At 34.7% G+C, this 16,917-nt stretch overlaps 1 protein-coding gene across 1 annotated transcript; it reads left to right on the top strand.

Moving 5' to 3' along the window:
* Positions 1–838: 838 nt before the first annotated feature.
* LOC116289357 (lissencephaly-1 homolog) lies at positions 839–15,304 on the top strand. Its single transcript, XM_089033069.1, has 16 exons — positions 839–985; positions 1,455–1,637; positions 1,979–2,057; positions 4,430–4,504; positions 5,473–5,530; positions 6,355–6,406; positions 6,504–6,563; positions 8,024–8,157; positions 8,624–8,695; positions 9,431–9,533; positions 10,174–10,238; positions 10,655–10,686; positions 11,375–11,506; positions 12,182–12,286; positions 12,668–12,824; positions 13,262–15,304. Exons 2-16 carry the CDS (start codon positions 1,606–1,608, stop codon positions 13,333–13,335), a joined length of 1,230 nt encoding a protein of 409 aa, XP_088889195.1. The 5' UTR covers positions 839–985; positions 1,455–1,605; the 3' UTR covers positions 13,336–15,304.
* Positions 15,305–16,917: the final 1,613 nt, after the last annotated feature.

The raw sequence follows: 16,917 nt of genomic DNA, 5'->3' as shown, positions 1-16,917 counted from the left end.
TAAAAAATATATTTTTGAATTCTAGATATTTAGATTATTTTATTACGCCTTTAACGATGCCCTAAAGGTCCCTACGTGGTTGTTATTATTTGGTTTTGAAGAATTGTCCCGACAATCCAATTAAATGAGACCTCCCTAGCCGTATTAGGGAAGAATTGTTTTGGATTTCGCCCCTAATGTTTTCACTTATGCTTTAAAGAAAGAGACGATTTTGATGAAAAAAGAAACGACATATTTTGATAGATACTTAATTTGTCTTCTTGTATACTTCATTTGCACTGTTACTGACTTGACCCAATTATTGTGGCGCCTGTTTCCGACTTCAAAAAAATTTTTAATAAGAAAAATTCTTCAAAAAAGAAATGAATAATATTTATAAATGAAATGTTCTTGAATTGAAATTCCTCTTGGATTTCCTTTTAATCTGTATATTAAATTTTTTCATTATACAATTATTTATTCCAAATAAACTGAAGATAATATTTCATCATTCTGGAGTTCTCTTTGTGAAGTTTTAAGTTTTCTGTTGGATAAAATTTGCAATAGGAATGAATATTTTGTCTAAGATTCTAAAGACCTGCTATTCAAATTGTGTTATTTTTTCAATATCTCTAATTCTTAATCTAAAGATGAGAATCTTTTCCAGATATCTTGTGTTAGCATGCGATTTTGAAAAAAATCTGCTTGCAAACTTTTGGAATTTTTAATATTTAATAAAATCTCAAAGGGTCGTTTTAGGTTGGGGAATCAAAAAAGAGTCTCAATAAAGTCCCTATTTTCGGAAGGGCGAGGGAGCGCCACTGCGCAGGTGCGCCTCCCTTCGCAATGCATTGTGGGTTAGCCGTTTTTCCAAGTGCTTGAAATAGAGCGGTGTTTGAGGTTTAAAGCTGGCCCACAGGCCGACACTATTTCGCATTTTTCTCCCCCTTTATTGGACCGTGGAAGGTTTCTTTTTAATGAGGAGGATCATTCCCTACTACTCAAGGTAATGCCGTCCTTTTTTTAGCTTTTGTTGGTCGCGTTTGGCCTCAAATTGGCCAGATTCGGAGCGATATGTGGTGGAAAAATCTTGCATATATTTGGAGCGAAATGGATGGGTGGGTTGTTCTCTCTTGAGAAATATTTGTAATATCGTGCTGGATTTGACGATCTGAACGTTAATCATCTAATATGAATGAAATCTGTTCTCCATTGTGCCTTACTGCGCTGTCAAGGCTCACTCTCTTGCTTCCTTCACACCAGAATGGCTTCTTAGATCTGGGCTTTCCATCCAACTTGTTCTACCGTCTGGAAAAAGAAAGACACTAACCAACATTGATAAATCATTTTATTGAACCAATTTTAGTGTACCTATAGAATATTCACCTAGAATTATAGCCTGAGGTATCCTAGAAGAACAAAATAATTTTCAAAGATTGAAATTTAACTATATTTTTCGCCTTTAACGTTTTCAGATTTCTCTAAACTGTTGGACGTAATAATTCACGTAGATCTTCCAATGTAATGTCATGACGATCCTACAATGAATACTGTAGCAATCTTGTTCTACATTAATGATCATCTATAAAGAATTTAATAGACGACGGACATTTAGAAATTATAGCCATGGTCCTTACTCCAAAACAAAAAGAAGAATTGTAAGTAATTATATTTGCTGTTTTATGTACATGTATGTACTTCAATTAAGGTCATTAGATATGCACTTACAGATCTTATAACTTCAGATATCTTTACAAATTGGGTCATAAAATTCCCTAGAAAAAATTCCCACTCACAAAATTTCAAGAATATTGCAGTTTATTAGCAGAATATACTTTTATGTTATATCTTTATGAGTTTTTAGTCTGAAATTTTGGAATAAAGATATCAGATTAATGTAGACATTAATTGATGTCGTTTAAAAGCCTTTGATTGCAATCATTGTATGTTCCAAGGGTTTGATTTATGTGATTGACAGCTCATTGTTTCTTTTGTTCAGAAACAAAGCGATTGCAGATTATCTTCATCAATGTGGTTTTGAGGATACTCTGATTGCATTCAAGCAGGATGCAAAAATGGTAAGTTAATTCAAAACCAAAAATCCTAATAAGATAGTAGGGGAATCAAGGTTTGTGTAGCGGTAATACATTCATCTTTCACCTCTGGGGTTTCCACTTTGATATCTGAACTTGGAATTACATGTTAGTATAGCAGAGTTGTGTAGGTCTCTCCTTGATTCCTCCCTCTGCAGAACCCAACATTCATTGATTTTGATCAGTCCAGAAGCTGTTTCATGGTTCAATCTGTTAATTAGCCATCCCCTGACTTAGATCAACCCAGATATTATTTCAGGGTTCGATCTGTGAGTTAGCCATGCCCTGACATAGATCAGGTCAAAGGTTGTTTCAGGGTTCAATCTGTGAGTTAGCTGTGCTCTGACTTAGATCAGCCCAGAGGTTGTTTCAGGGTTCAGTCTGTGAGTTAGCCATGCCCTGACTTAGATCAGCCCAGAGGTTGTTTCAGGGTTCAGTCTGTGAGTTAGCCATGCCCTGACTTAGATCAGCCCAGAGGTTGTTTCAGCGTTTGATCTCTGAGTTAGCCCTGCCCTGACTTAGATCAGCCCAGAGGTTGTTTCAGGGTTCGATCTGTGAATTAGCCATCCCCAGACTTACAGTAGTTCAGGAGACAGCTAACTCACAGATTATTCATATTTGTTTTGATTTGTTCAGAGGTTTGTTTCAGGGTTTTTTAAATCTAGACATTCAACACCCAACTTTTGGAATCAGTTATAAGTCTAGACAAGTGTTATCTTCTTTGATATTTCTTCTCAGATCACAGCTTAACCTCTCTTGTATCATTAAATTTGTCATTTAAATTATTCATCAAATTTAGTCCTTGTTCAATAGACACCCAACAGACTGCACTTGTTTCCTATCAAATAATATCCATTATTCTTCCTATCCATTATTCTTCCTATTCCTAATGTTGACAATTACCATAATTCTAACTTATAAGCTTGCCAAAGAGATATTTTTTCTATCTGCCAATTTTTTATTTTTCAATGCATTTTTTTATGCTTGGAAAAATTGTTATCTATATCATTAGCAACTTCCTTTGCTCTAATTTGATTTACTCAACAAGCAAACAATGGTAATTATTTTTTAATACAATTACAGACATGTATGTTTGGCTTTCAGCTTAAAGTTATATATTTTTGTGACTCCCTTTCTTGGTTTACTAACTTGTCCCCCAACCCCACCCCACTCCCCCACAACCAAAATTACAGAGATTAACAACATGTAAATTTATATTATCCTGTTGATATAAATTATAAATAAAGCGTTGTCTATTTGGGATAAGTTGATCAAGGTCGAGTAAATATACAACAGCCTTAATAGCCAAAACCATACTGATGCATAACCTTCTACTGTGATGTAAATTAAGTTTATAAAATTAGTATTGTTTCAGATCAAATAATGAACTTGATCAGGAAAGATACATATATTTGGTTTGCCGTGACCATTGTTTTGCCAGGAAGACTGCTAGAGTACATGCAGGACTATTTCATTAGGCTTGAAATTTAAGTAAGTGTTAATTTTCATGGAGGAAAGGAAGCAAGAGAACTTGGAAAAAAACCCTTTAAATCATAATCTTAAACAAAAATTAAAACTATAAATTTTCAATTTGTATGCATTATGCTATATATAACATCTTATATTTATTACCAGTATACTTTTAGTACTACATGTATGATTACTGCCTTATTGCTAGTGCCATACAGTGGTGCACAACTGTGATATACCACAGGAGATAAGATTATGAAAATCATAGACTAATATCAAACTGTGCTAATGTATAAATGTTTATTGCATGAGAGTCAGTCATTCAGAGACGATATTTAGTTTAATGTATGTTTATACTTTAAGTAATGCTGATCTTCATTTTGCCGAGCTGTTGTTCACTTAAACCCAAAACAAATGTCTGAGTCACTTAATCTTTCATATTAAGGAAAAATTTATAGATTCCTCCATTTCTTTATTGACATTTTTTGAAATCCTTTCACTTAAAACAAATTCTATCATTGTTGCAAAACCTGTGATGTTTATTAAATTCTTAATCTTAAAACACATTCCTTCACTCTTGAACATTGTTATTCACGTACAAGTCTTTAAAATTTAATTTGAAATTTACTTATTTGTTATGTTTATTCATTTCTATATTTGTACATCATAATAACACTAGTTTTAGTTAGATTTCTTCCTACATTTTATCTGAATTTTCATTTACATGTAAGATCAAAGAGAAGTATTTGATGAGGATATTCAGATTTTCCATGCTAACAGATGTGATGAATAAAAAGGCAACACCTTGAAGGATGTATTACATTACTTCTGCCCACTCAGTCTCATATTTTATTTAAATTTCTTTATTAATCTTTTCATTTTCACAGCCAGGAGAACTGGAAGCAAAATATAATGGATTACTAGAAAAAAAATGGACTTCAGTTATAAGACTACAAAAAAAGGTGAGGAGAAAAATCTAAAAAATTGTAAATAAAATATAGAGGTTTTTTCAGAGTTCATTCTGTGAGATAGCCATACCCTAACTTAAATCAGCCCAAAGATTGTTTTAGGGATTGATCTGTGAGTGACTCGATCCCTTGACTTATTCACCCCGTAGAGATTGTTTCAGGGCATTAATAATTTAAAGGAGATATAAAAAAAAAACAGATTGTGATATCTCAAATAATGTATCATCTTAATTTTTTCTGATAGCAAAAAAAATAAAAATAAAATGATTTTGAACTTGCCACTTGATATAGATTTAAAATTTAAATTCAATGACTTATTTGGTTTAAGTAATGCTATTGCTTTCCCTTATCCAAATGTACATTTTTTTCCATAAATTATATTTTTGTTGTGGGTGTTTGATGAAAAACAATGTGGACATAACCCAAACAAAAAGTGATTAACATTTTCTTTCCTTCTTATAAGATTGCTACTCCATTTTCATTAAAAATGCCAAATTTGATAATAACTGGTGCTACTATTTGGGAATGTGTAGTTCCAAAAATTATCCATCCCCTCACATGGAGGAATTTTTTTAAGACACCCCCCTACCCACTGGAAATTCCGATTTTCTTCCATACAAACTCTGTAATTTTTGTTCTTTCTCTTACCCACCTACTCTTTGGAAATTCCAAATTCCTCTGTGGGGTGGATATGGATGATTTCTGGAACTACGCAATACATAGGTGTATAGAATACAATAAGTGAATTATCTAGAAACAACACAGTGTACATAAAAAATTTTGGCACTACACTCAAATTTCAGATGTCATTCTTTTGTCGGATAATTTGAGCAATTGACTGACAGATGACAAATATCCAGACATCCCCAATCATAGCTAGTTGAGTGGGTCACATAAATAAAATGGTTATAAGTAGAGTATAATTAGAGTACAGAAATTAAATCTATTTTTGACTGACACAGGTTATGGACCTTGAGTCCAGGTTGTCTGAGGCAGAAAAGGAAGTGCGAACAGGTGGTGGTAAGAATATCCTTTATTTATTTATTTTTTTTCTTTCTTTCTTTTTTTAAGAATATCCTTAATTTTTGTTTTTCAAAATAATTTTATTCTGAAATTTGGGATAAGGAATGGTAATTAATTAATGGTTACTTGTGTTACCCTTTCTAACCCCACAAAAACTTGGTCTCACAAGTAATAGTCAAAATATCTATCATTTTTTATCAAAATTATTTAATTCCAAAAAGTGGGATAAGGAATGGTAAGATTGGTGTTACTTGCCTGACTTTTTTGCACACAAAAAAAATTTAGCCAGTAAGAATAGCCATTATTTTTTTCTCAAAATATTTAATTCTGAAAAGTGGGGTAAGGATGGATGACATTGTTGTTACTTAACTTGGCCTTTCTTACCCCAAAAAACCTTGTTTTGACTATGATTAATGAGTTTGGGTAATGCATACATTTTATTTACTGTCTTGGGGGTCCACGTGGAGATAATGGTTATACCTTTATAGACAAACACTCTAGCCCAAGGTCCATTTTCCTAGAGACCAACAGGCAAAGATATTCTCAGTATGATAGTATATAAGCTGGTAAATGATATTTTTATTCTTTTTGAGTAATATTCAATTTATATAAAAAATCATTCAAATTTTAAATACTGACTGTCAGTCCATAAGAAGCAGAACTCTCAAACGGCCACGGCAACATTCTGAACTGGGGAAAAATTAACATTTAGAAATATATGCACACATGTGTAAGTTTAAAAAAAATTAAAAGCATTAGATAGTAGTTAAAATATTGTTGCATAGAATAAGATCTAAGAAGAAACATTACTTTATTTCTAGGACCAAGTAAAAATAGATCTCCTGAAGATTGGATACCTAGGCCGCCAGAAAGGTAACTTGATGCACCTTGAAACATTGAACTAACCTGTCCTGTAAAAAAAGTTTCAATTCCAAGAGTAATTCCTTGATATTTTCATGGTACTTCCCAGATATTCCTTGTCAAGTCATAGAAGTCCTATTACCAAGGTCCTATTTCATCCAGTTTATAGGTAAGTAAACTTGAAATACTCATTGATTATGATTGTTGTTCATAATAAAAGGGGGGTCTTGACAATGCTGTACCTCATTTTGCACTAGACCCCACCCTCTTAAATAATACCTGGTACCTTAATGTGCATTTAATCCTACTTCTGTTTAATTGTCTTTAAAATCATGTATGGTAAATTTTATCGTTACTGAAAAAAAAATTTGTATTGGATTGTATAATGACTTGAGTTATGTCATAATAATAATAATAATAATAATAATAGTTTATTTATCCACATAACGCCTAGGAGCATTTCACATACTCGTTTAAAATGCGCACGTGCACTAATCTATTAAGAAATAACCTAAATTAAGGTGATATAAAATATAATATATATATGTATATATGCAATAAATATAGAATATGAAATGATAAATATCTATTTACAATGGGAAGTTAATACAGGAAAAAATATATATATATATTTATATATCCAATATATGATAAATAAAAATTTATCTAACGATATATAAAAGGTATGAAGTCTAATTTACGTATGATATTCTTAAAGCTATTTACGTTAACAGCATTTCTCGCATTAGATGGTAAATTGTTCCAAAGATGACTAGCTATGGATACAAAAGAATTAAGACGCCATTTACTGTTAAATGAATATTGCTCAAGTTTAGTACCAGAGCCTCTTAAATTATACTTAACTGTACGAAATTTGAAAAAGTCATTAATATATCTAGGGCCATTCCCTTTGATGCATTTAAAAAGTAAGACTAAAACTTGGAAATATCTCCTATGTTCTACGGTACGCATATTAATTGATTTAAGAATGCTGTCATAAGAATTAGATTTAGATAGGCCTAATAAAGTTCTAAGAATATAATAATTGGCTTCTTCTAATTTTTTTGAGAGTGACTTAGATATTCCCACCAGCACAGGGCTACAATACTCAAGATGAGGCAAAATAAAAGCCCTATATAATTGAATCATAACATGCGCTGGAACTAAACGTCTTATTCTACGTAAAGCGTTTGTCTTAGCATAAGCCTTATTAAGCTGGACATTTAAATGTTCCTCAAAAGTTAGTTTTGAGTCAATGGTAACGCCAAGTATCTTTAAAGAGTCCTTGATTTTCACAGGATTATCACCCAATAGAAGATTGTACTTGTAAGTGTTCGTTCCAATGACGAGAGCTTGAGTCTTTACAGTGTTGATTGACAGATGGTTACTAGTAACCCACTCCTTGATGGAGTTAAGTTCCTTGTTGATAGTATAGTTTAGTACCATAGGAGAGTAGTCAGCATAGTATTCAGTAGTGTCATCAGCATACATACGTAGAGATACTGTAGAGATGAAGTCATTCAAGTCATTCACAAAGTTTACTTGGTTTACTTGGTCTATGTTTTCAGCCAATCAGAGGCAACTCAGTTATATTATGTTGATCAATAATCATTAATTGCTCCATCCTAGTGTTATGGTAACATCGTCGGAAGATGCCACTGTCAAGGTTTGGGACTACGAAACAGGTGACTTTGAGAAAACACTAAAAGGACACACAGATGCAGTGCAGGACGTGGCATTTGATCACACAGGAAAATATTTAGGTTAGTAGATAAATGTTCACTCTTTTCACTTTAATAGCCAATGTGCATGAGCATCTCTAGCACAAAGCATGATGGGAAACTGAGTACTTACAGTTTTTCAGGTCCTCTAAAAATCCCTCTGACAATTTTTTCTATGACATTTTCTATGAAACTTTGAGTATTTCGACAGACGACAACAGAGTAATTATTTTCTGATAATTCTATTGATTTCCTTGTTCTAATTTGCGTAGTACTCAGTTTCCCATCATGCTTTGTGCTAGAGATTCGTGCTCGTGCACATTGGCTATTGATAATGTTGACAAGAGGTCATGGAAATGTCATATTTTTTGTTATCACTAGTTTTTCTTATAAATTCAATTTCCAAAGTTACATGTAACCTTTCCTTCCATTCACACACTAAATGTCTTAGTTAAAACAAAGTTTAATGTCGTTTAATAATGGGTGTTTCTCTCTGTTGTTATTTCAGCTTCATGTTCTGCAGATATGACTATAAAGCTATGGGATTTTCAAGGATATGAATGTGTGAAAACATTGCATGGTAAATACTACCTAGCAGTCTTGATTAATAAATCATTAGTCAATAGGGCAGAGCACTGATTCTAAAAGTAGCATAAAGATTCAGACAAACATTGCATGGTAAATACTACCTAGCAGTCTTGATTAATAAATCATTAGTCAATAGTGCAGAGCACTGATTCTAAAAATAGCGTAAAGATTCAGACAAACATTGCATGGTAAATACTACCTAGCAGTCTTGATTAATAAATCATTAGTCAATAGCGCAGAGCACTGATTCTAAAAATAGCGTAAAGATTCAGACAAACATTGCATGGTAAATACTACCTAGTAGTCTTGATTAATAAATCATTAGTCAATAGCGCAGCGCACTGATTCTAAAAATAGCGTAAAGATTCAGACAAACATTGCATGGTAAATACTACCTAGTAGTCTTGATTAATAAATCATTAGTCAATAGCGCAGCGCACTGATTCTAAAAATAGCGTAAAGATTCGGACAAACATTGCATTCTGTTTAACCGCTACGAGGATTATACGAACCGACTTTATTTTTACTTAAAGTTACAATAATAACCCATGTAAACTAAGATCAACTGCGATCGGCTGTGAAAATTATCTGCTGAAAGTAAACTCGTAAGTTTGTTTGTCCGAATTTCGTCTTTGTCTTCGTTTTTATGATGTCACGGTTGCGCTGTGCCATTGTGTCATGTGTCTATAATGTTATTAATACTTGATATTCCATTAATATTAACCAGGTCATGATCACAACGTATCTTCCATATCATTTATGCCATCTGGAGACTTCTTAGTGTCGGCGTCTCGAGACAAAAGCATTAAAATGTGGGAAATAGCTACTGGGTAAGTCAGGAAACAATTTATTCATATCTCTAAATAAACTGACAGTGAACAAATAATAAAATAAAATTTCCCAACTTACTAGTATTAATGGTTTTCATAGTTACCATCTTGGTTGAATCGAACAAAATATTTTTTTCTTAATTAGTCTCTTGGTTATACCATTCAACATGACCACCACCATATCTTTCAATCAGGGTTCGTGCTACTCCTTAAACTCCTTGAATTTAATTCACGTTTTCAAGGGCACTTGAAAAGCTCTTGGATTTTACGATTTTAGAGAAACCCCTTGAAAACTCCTTGAATTTTGCTTTGATCATTACTTGCATTGTTCTGAAATAGATCTAGTCAGAAAGATTGGAAAATCTGAAAGTCCGTCATGTGCAACCACCGTGTAAAACGTTGGCATATTTAGCTGAACATACTCCTTGAAAATTCATTTTTGGGTCCTTGAATACTCCTTGTATAGTCCTTGAATTTTAAGTGTTTACCTCAGCACGAACCCTGTTAGACATTTCATTCCCTTGAGAATGATTGAAAATAATTATTCTATTTGTGACCTTACGACGGTTTAAGTTTTTAAGAAAATCAATCTATCCCTAGCAGATCAGATTTTTTGATGCAAATCTTCTGTTTATTATAGGTATTGTGTGAAGACCTTTCTTGGTCATAGGGAATGGGTGAGACGGGTCAAACCAAATGCCGATGGTAAGTACATTTTTAATTTAAACTTAGATACCCTTAAACAACCTCTGAGCTAATCAAGTTCAGGGCACAGCTACAATACCTCTCAGAACAAATGAAACTTTAGTTTGTTTTGTGGAGGGAAGAAAACCAGAGAACCCGGAGAAAACCCTCGAATAAGGGGGAGAGACCTAACAACCTCTACGTGTGTGTGATAACAAGTTTAGGAATCAAACCTAAGACCTCTGAGGAAGTACACTACCACTGTGCAACCTAATGGGAGCTCAAACAAAAAATTGTGTAGAAAAAAGGAAAATTTACATTCTTATTCAATTCACATCCAAAATTAAAGGCTATGGCTATATACTTCTTCCCTGCTGAATAATATAGATATTGGCCTACTTGAATTTGGTTTGACATATTATTATTTATTATTCCAGGTTCTCTTTTAGCAAGTTGTTCCAATGACCAGGTAAACCCATAATCTCTATCTTCTAAAACATATAACTACAGTATTACATGGGATTTTAACTGATACCCAGGACCAAAAAAAAGGGGAATAGACCTCTACTGTGGGTGTTATGTTTTCCCATTTCAGACCACATGTTATTCCCTTGAGAATAATATTCTTTGTTTGAGATGTATCCATATTCATGTGTCTTCTCATGTGCAACCAAGCTCAAACCTTAAACAAAGAAATGATACTCTAGGGAATGACACGTGGTCTGAAATGGGACAACATTACATCAGAGCCAAGGAGGTCTATTGATACCCAAGATCAAACAAAAAAGGGGAATAGACCTACTGTGGGTGTAATATTTTCTCATTTCAGACCGCATGTTATTCCCTTGAGAATAAAAATCATTGTTTGAGTTTATCCATATATTCACATGCCTTCTCATGCACAACTGTTAAACAAAGAAATAATACTCTAGGGTATGACAGTGATCTGAAATGGGAAATATTACGCCCAAGGTAGAGAGGTCTATTCTTCGTTTGCGCATGACGTCATAGCTCGCCATCTTGATTAAACTTACATTGTAACAAACGAATTTTCAATGAAGTATTTCATTATATCAAAAAACATGAAATCAGCAATTCTGACCTGACACACTATTTTTACTTTTTACTATGTTAATTGCAAGTGTTTGTTTCTTTAGACTATAAGAATTTGGGTTGTTGCAAACAAAGAATGCAAGTTTGACTTTCATGATCATGAGCATGTGATTGAAGACATCAATTGGGCACCAGAGACTGCACACCATGTAGTCAACGAAGCTGCAGGAATGGAGGTATGTTAACCTCTCCTGCTCCCACCTAGAACAACCGGGATGGAATCTACTACTAATTTAAGAGGAAATTTTTTTCAATAACAAGCAATCTCCAATCATACAAAGATGTTTTGTTGTCTTTGTGTTAGAATGTAGCTTTGTCAGGCTTTTTTATAGAAAATATATGGGAAATAAGCAAATGAAGGCCTAAACCTCATTTTCAATTCAAATTTTTGCTTTGGGTTAACACTTTGATTCCACTTTCATCGGTCATCTTCACTTCCAAACAAGTTAAACTTTCTGAATAACAAGATTTTAGCCTTGTACAACAGCTAGCTTTATTGAAGAAAGTAGTTTTTGGCTCTCACTGCTTGAATACAAAAAGAATTCTCTCTTAAACTTTAATTTAATCTCCTGTTGTGAAAAAATGAATGAATGGTATTTAGTAGTGGTTTTTCTGCAGTGGCTCTTAATCCACAGAATTCCAATATTGGAATAAAGAAGTTGATTTTTGTGGAGGGAGGAAAAACGGGAAACCTGAAGCAGGGTTTATGCAAGTCCTTGAAGTCCTTGAAAAGCCCTTGAATTTATGATACAAATTCAAGAGTGCTTGAAAAGCTCTTGAAAAAAATTAAAATCCTTGAAAAAACATCTAGCATTATTTTTTATTCATATCTTTATCATTTTCTGTTTTAGGGAGGCAAAAAAGGTGGCAGTCCTGGTCCTTTCTTAGTATCAGGATCTAGAGACAAGTCAATCAAGATATGGGATGTTAGCTCAGGTGTCTGTCTCCTAACTTTGGTAAGTATCAAACAGGGATGAAATCCATGTTTATGTCATTACATGGTATGTTTCCCTCTTATCTACAAAATATGTTTGTTTTCTGCGTCCCAGTATATGAACTTAGAAACATGGAAAATAAGCTGTCTCTACCAAATCTGCACACAAACTACTTGAAATGTAGTTTCAGTTACTTAAGGGACTGCTCATTAATTATACCTTTGGGGGGGGGGGGGGGGCTGGAGGAAAAATCGAAAGAAACCTTGGAAAAATTCACAAACCCCCCAATTCTATGTAAAAAAAATTTTGGACCCCCCCCCCCCCCCCCCCCCCCTCCGAGCTAAACGGGTCAATACAAGTGTATGATTACAATGTTGATGGCTATTGTTGTTTTTTTCATAGGTTGGACATGATAATTGGGTACGAGGCGTAATGTTCCATCCAGGAGGAAAGTACATAATTAGCTGTTCTGATGATAAAACACTTAGGATTTGGGATTATAAAAACAAGAGATGTGCAAAAACGCTGCTGGCTCATGACCATTTTGTGACTTGTATAGGTAAGTGCAGCCATATGCATCCTACACACCCCTCCCCTAACACTCTCTTCTTCACTTGTGCTCTGTACACTAGGTTTATCTGCAACAGGTGACAATATTTCTCCAGGCCAATGGAGAATATCCAATGTGTGGTTTCAGAAAATTTCCATACCCAACAATAGAGGAAATTTGGAAAACGGTCCCCACCACCCCTATGGAATTTCCAATTTTCTTTCATACAAACCTTGTAAAAAAAATTTTCTCTGACCCCTCACCTCCTGGGAATTTCCGATTTCCTTCATGGTGGGTATGGATGTTTTCTGGAATCACGTGCAATATTGTGTTTCTAATTTAAACACAGGGACAAAATTATCAAAAGGTGGGAAGGGGTGAAAGTGTAGATATGTAAAATCAGATAATATATCGATTTTGAATTTTGTGAAATTTTCTTCCAACAGATTTCCACAAGTCTGCTCCATTTGTCATCACTGGTAGTGTAGATATGACAGCCAAAGTATGGGAATGCCGCTAAGGTCAGAACCAAAAACAACAACCAACCACCAAAACAAAAAATACAGTAATTCTAGTAAACAAGTGAAGAAATCCCTAGCAGCTTATATTTGATTCTGTTTTAAGTCATGCAAATTGCTTGTACATTAGGCGGGGCGAAGAGTAATGCCAGAATTCCTCTCTGGCTGCCGCCTTTAAATGAGTTACAGATTATGAGCTGTTGGATCTTATTTTATTCCCATGGCCAATATTAAGAGGGTATATTGATATTGGACTGTTGCAGAAGGAGTAGATGTATTGATCTGCCACTGTCAACCTAAAGAGACATTACACTATTATATTTTGTATGTTAAATCCTAGAATCTACTGAAGCCTGCCATAGGGTTTGCCATTATATTAATTAGGTTTATACACAGTGAAGTAGGATTATGGTCACATGATGTGACGCCGTGCGACCATATTAAAAGAAACATGTACCTAAGGTTGTTGACGCTTGACACAAGATCTTTGATTTGTCGTGACCCCAACCCCACCCCCCAAAGGACCTGTTGCATAGGCAATCAGTCTTGCAATTTACAAATGCAATTGGAAATCTAATTTAAGAGTACTTTTTATGCTTCTGTAATCCCCAAACTCCAGACATTGAACATTTGTCACTCTTCCATCAATCAAATTTACAATGGCCTATAGCTCGGCTTTGCACTTTGTGATGGCAGGCAAGACAGGAGGCCGGGACAATTGAATGTTGTCTAATCTAATTTACACGGAAAAAATATAGTTTTCCGTTGTTTCCAGTTGTGCCTCTTGTCATGGCTGCCATCACCTGATGTTGCAAAGCCCCAATTACCGGTTTTAATTTTTTTTTTTTTTTTTTGATTGACGGAAATCAAAAACCCAAACGTCTGACAATATCATAGGTCACAGAAACATGACGAGCAATCGAATAATTATTTTAAGTTGAAGAGGTTGCAAGACGAGTGCTATATTTCTTTTGTAGCATTTTTATGTAAGAATGAATGCAAACCTCCACTTGCAGTTGGCATAAAAGCATGACTGACCTTCAGTCATTAGCAATCCTAAGAAAAACTAAGCTAGACTAGATTCCATAAGTCGGTGTTTTCGCTCTTGTCGATTCTGAATATATATAGACCCTTGCGGCATTCGGAATGCAGTTCAATTTAGAGGATATGATAGGTTTACAATTCTAAGGAGATTGAAATTCTTTTGTTTTGTCCTCAAAATTGAGCTGCTTTGGCGTCACATGCAAGGGTTCTATGACAACGACCCAAAAACAAGCGGAAACTACGACTTATGGAATCAGTCTAAAACTAATTATAAAATAACTTATTAATGTCGTGTTCTGATTGGTTGAGAGTGCGTGCTTTATAAGAGCACACAGCACGCACGCGAACTTTCTATTTGAAATAACGTTTTTTGTAATTTATATTTTATAAAAGAAATAAAAAAGTTGCAAAGCTGTGTGGAGTTATAAAGCACTTGGGGATTGACAGAACACTCGAGAAGTGTAGAGAAGTACTCTGCTACAGGTCGTGCGTCTCCTAACACTTCTCTCGTGTTCTGCCAGCCCCTGCGTGCTGCATAACTGCACACAGCACTCGCGAGGGTTTTCTATTTCTTAAGCTTAACTCGTTTTAAAATTTTCCCAGAATAATGCAAACTCAATGCAAAAAGAGAAATGATGTCTTTCACTTTCAGCCTTGCTTTTATGCCAATTCAACTGAAATAACAACCCTTCTTCATGTGGGATATTCCACATTGTAAAGAAATTCTAAGTTTTTTGGCTAACAATTCAGCAATTTTACCAGGAAAGTAATGGTACAAGATCTCTCTGTTCGATGACGTTCGATAATATAAACAAACTAGGATATTTTGTTTAGGTGATGTTAATGAAAATAGGACACAACATTGTTACTAGAGCTGGCTAAGTTGTTGGTCAAAAATGTGGGCATTAAAACCTTAATACACGTCTAGTTGATAAAGTTTTTGCATTGTTATGGTCAAGCAGCTAACAACCTAGTCTCCCTCACAGCCGACTTCAGTGTCGTCACGCAACGCTTTCAGGGGAAAAAGCGTTGCGTGACGACACTGAAAGCAGCTGTGAGGGAGACTACGACCACTTTGGTTAGCAACGATAAAACAAACCTTTTCTGAATTCGCTGGAGTGACAACGAAACAATGACTCCAAGTCGAGGTCGTACTTGATGTGTTCATACATGTACTGTATTTTATTAAATCCAACCTCGACATGGAGCATTTGTTTTGTGGTACTGTAACTCAAGACATGAGAGATGAGGCGGTAAGCCGTGTGGGATGGGCTCGATACAGTCCGAAACAGCTGTCCACGCACGGTTTCTAATTGAGCTGGCTCATTATTTATGCGACTTGAAGTTTTTGAAAGGCCCATTGGCCCTCTTCTTCAGTCGTTTCATTCAAGGCTCGTAATTTACCTATTACGTTTGTTCTTATAACTCAAGGCAGTGAGGGAGATATCTCCTCATCACACCTCCCCGCTAAAGCGAATTCGGGAAACCACTATTTATATAATATAAAATGTCTTTCATTTCTTCCAAGGAATAAAATTTCTTTGATTACCGTTATTTCTGATATCTAAGGAGCTACCAACGTGCTGGTGCACAAGTTATGCCAGCTTGCCAGAATTAATTACTGCAGCAGTATTAGCATAAGAAAAGCATGTTGGTAAAATTGTTGACTGCACTGAGCAAAGTGGCTCAATATTAAGGGACGAAACATCGATCGAACAGTACAAAATGTTTTGTAGCTGCATATTGCATTTACAGATTGGATAAGATTATGTACCGATCGCATATTGCATATGCACACTGCATAATCTTTTGTAATGCATATTGCCAATCCCATGTTTCGTCAAAGCATAGTGGTGCATGCTTTTCGTATAGCAGTATTTTCAACAGCGATATTCATACAAGCTCATAAAAGGGAAATTTGAAAAATAAATTCTAGACTTCCACAGCTTAGAATGGGAATATCTTCTTTGAGTAATTTTTTTTTTTTTAAAAAAAACAAAACTTATTATTGCTTGCGCCAAGAAAAGTTTAAGAGGTTAGATCCAACAGAATTCTAAAGAGAGATTTTTGCAACCGCTTTGTTACAAACCTAATCAATTTCTCTCCCGGCCTTCGAGATTGTACGGCCGCAAAAATCGAACCGCGACCCGATCCGTAGGATTTGTAGTGTCGATTGAGCGAAAGTTTTAAACTGTACTAGCTATGAAGAGATTCAGGTTTTATTGCATTTAGTTAAGGTTACAGGTGTAATTCTTTAGAATAAAGAATACTATTCAGAAATTTTGACATAAAGTAGTGTGTTAGGTCTGTAAGTGTGGGGGAAATTCGTAAAAAGAGATGGTTTGCCTTCGTTACAAAGACCGTCATAATATAGCCAATTGCTATTGTACTTGAAGATACAGGTGTAATGTTCGTATTTGCCGCTTCTTAGGGTTACTGCCTGCAGTTCGTATCTGAAATAAAAAAAGGCAAATAAAAGGATTAATGAATTACTAATCTTGCCTCTATTCATGTTCCCCTACTCAAACAAGACGCCCTAT

Source organism: Actinia tenebrosa, unplaced genomic scaffold, assembly GCF_029948245.1.
Source record: "Actinia tenebrosa isolate PJP-AT-01 unplaced genomic scaffold, QUT_ActTen_1.0 PGA_scaffold1__47_contigs__length_23844297, whole genome shotgun sequence".
NCBI lineage: Eukaryota > Metazoa > Cnidaria > Anthozoa > Actiniaria > Actiniidae > Actinia > Actinia tenebrosa.
The sequence above is the reverse complement of the archived record's forward strand: the minus strand, read 5'-3'. Positions and strand labels throughout refer to the sequence as shown.

Bases quoted from the DNA above. Each gene is read 5' to 3' on its own strand.
- LOC116289357 (XM_089033069.1), top strand. From the start codon at position 1,606: ATGGTCCTTACTCCAAAACAAAAAGAAGAATT. The intron at 2,058-4,429 runs GTAAGTTAATTC...TCATTTTCACAG, and splicing joins TCAAGCAGGATGCAAAAATG to CCAGGAGAACTGGAAGCAAA. The intron at 6,564-8,023 runs GTAAGTAAACTT...GCTCCATCCTAG, and splicing joins CTATTTCATCCAGTTTATAG to TGTTATGGTAACATCGTCGG.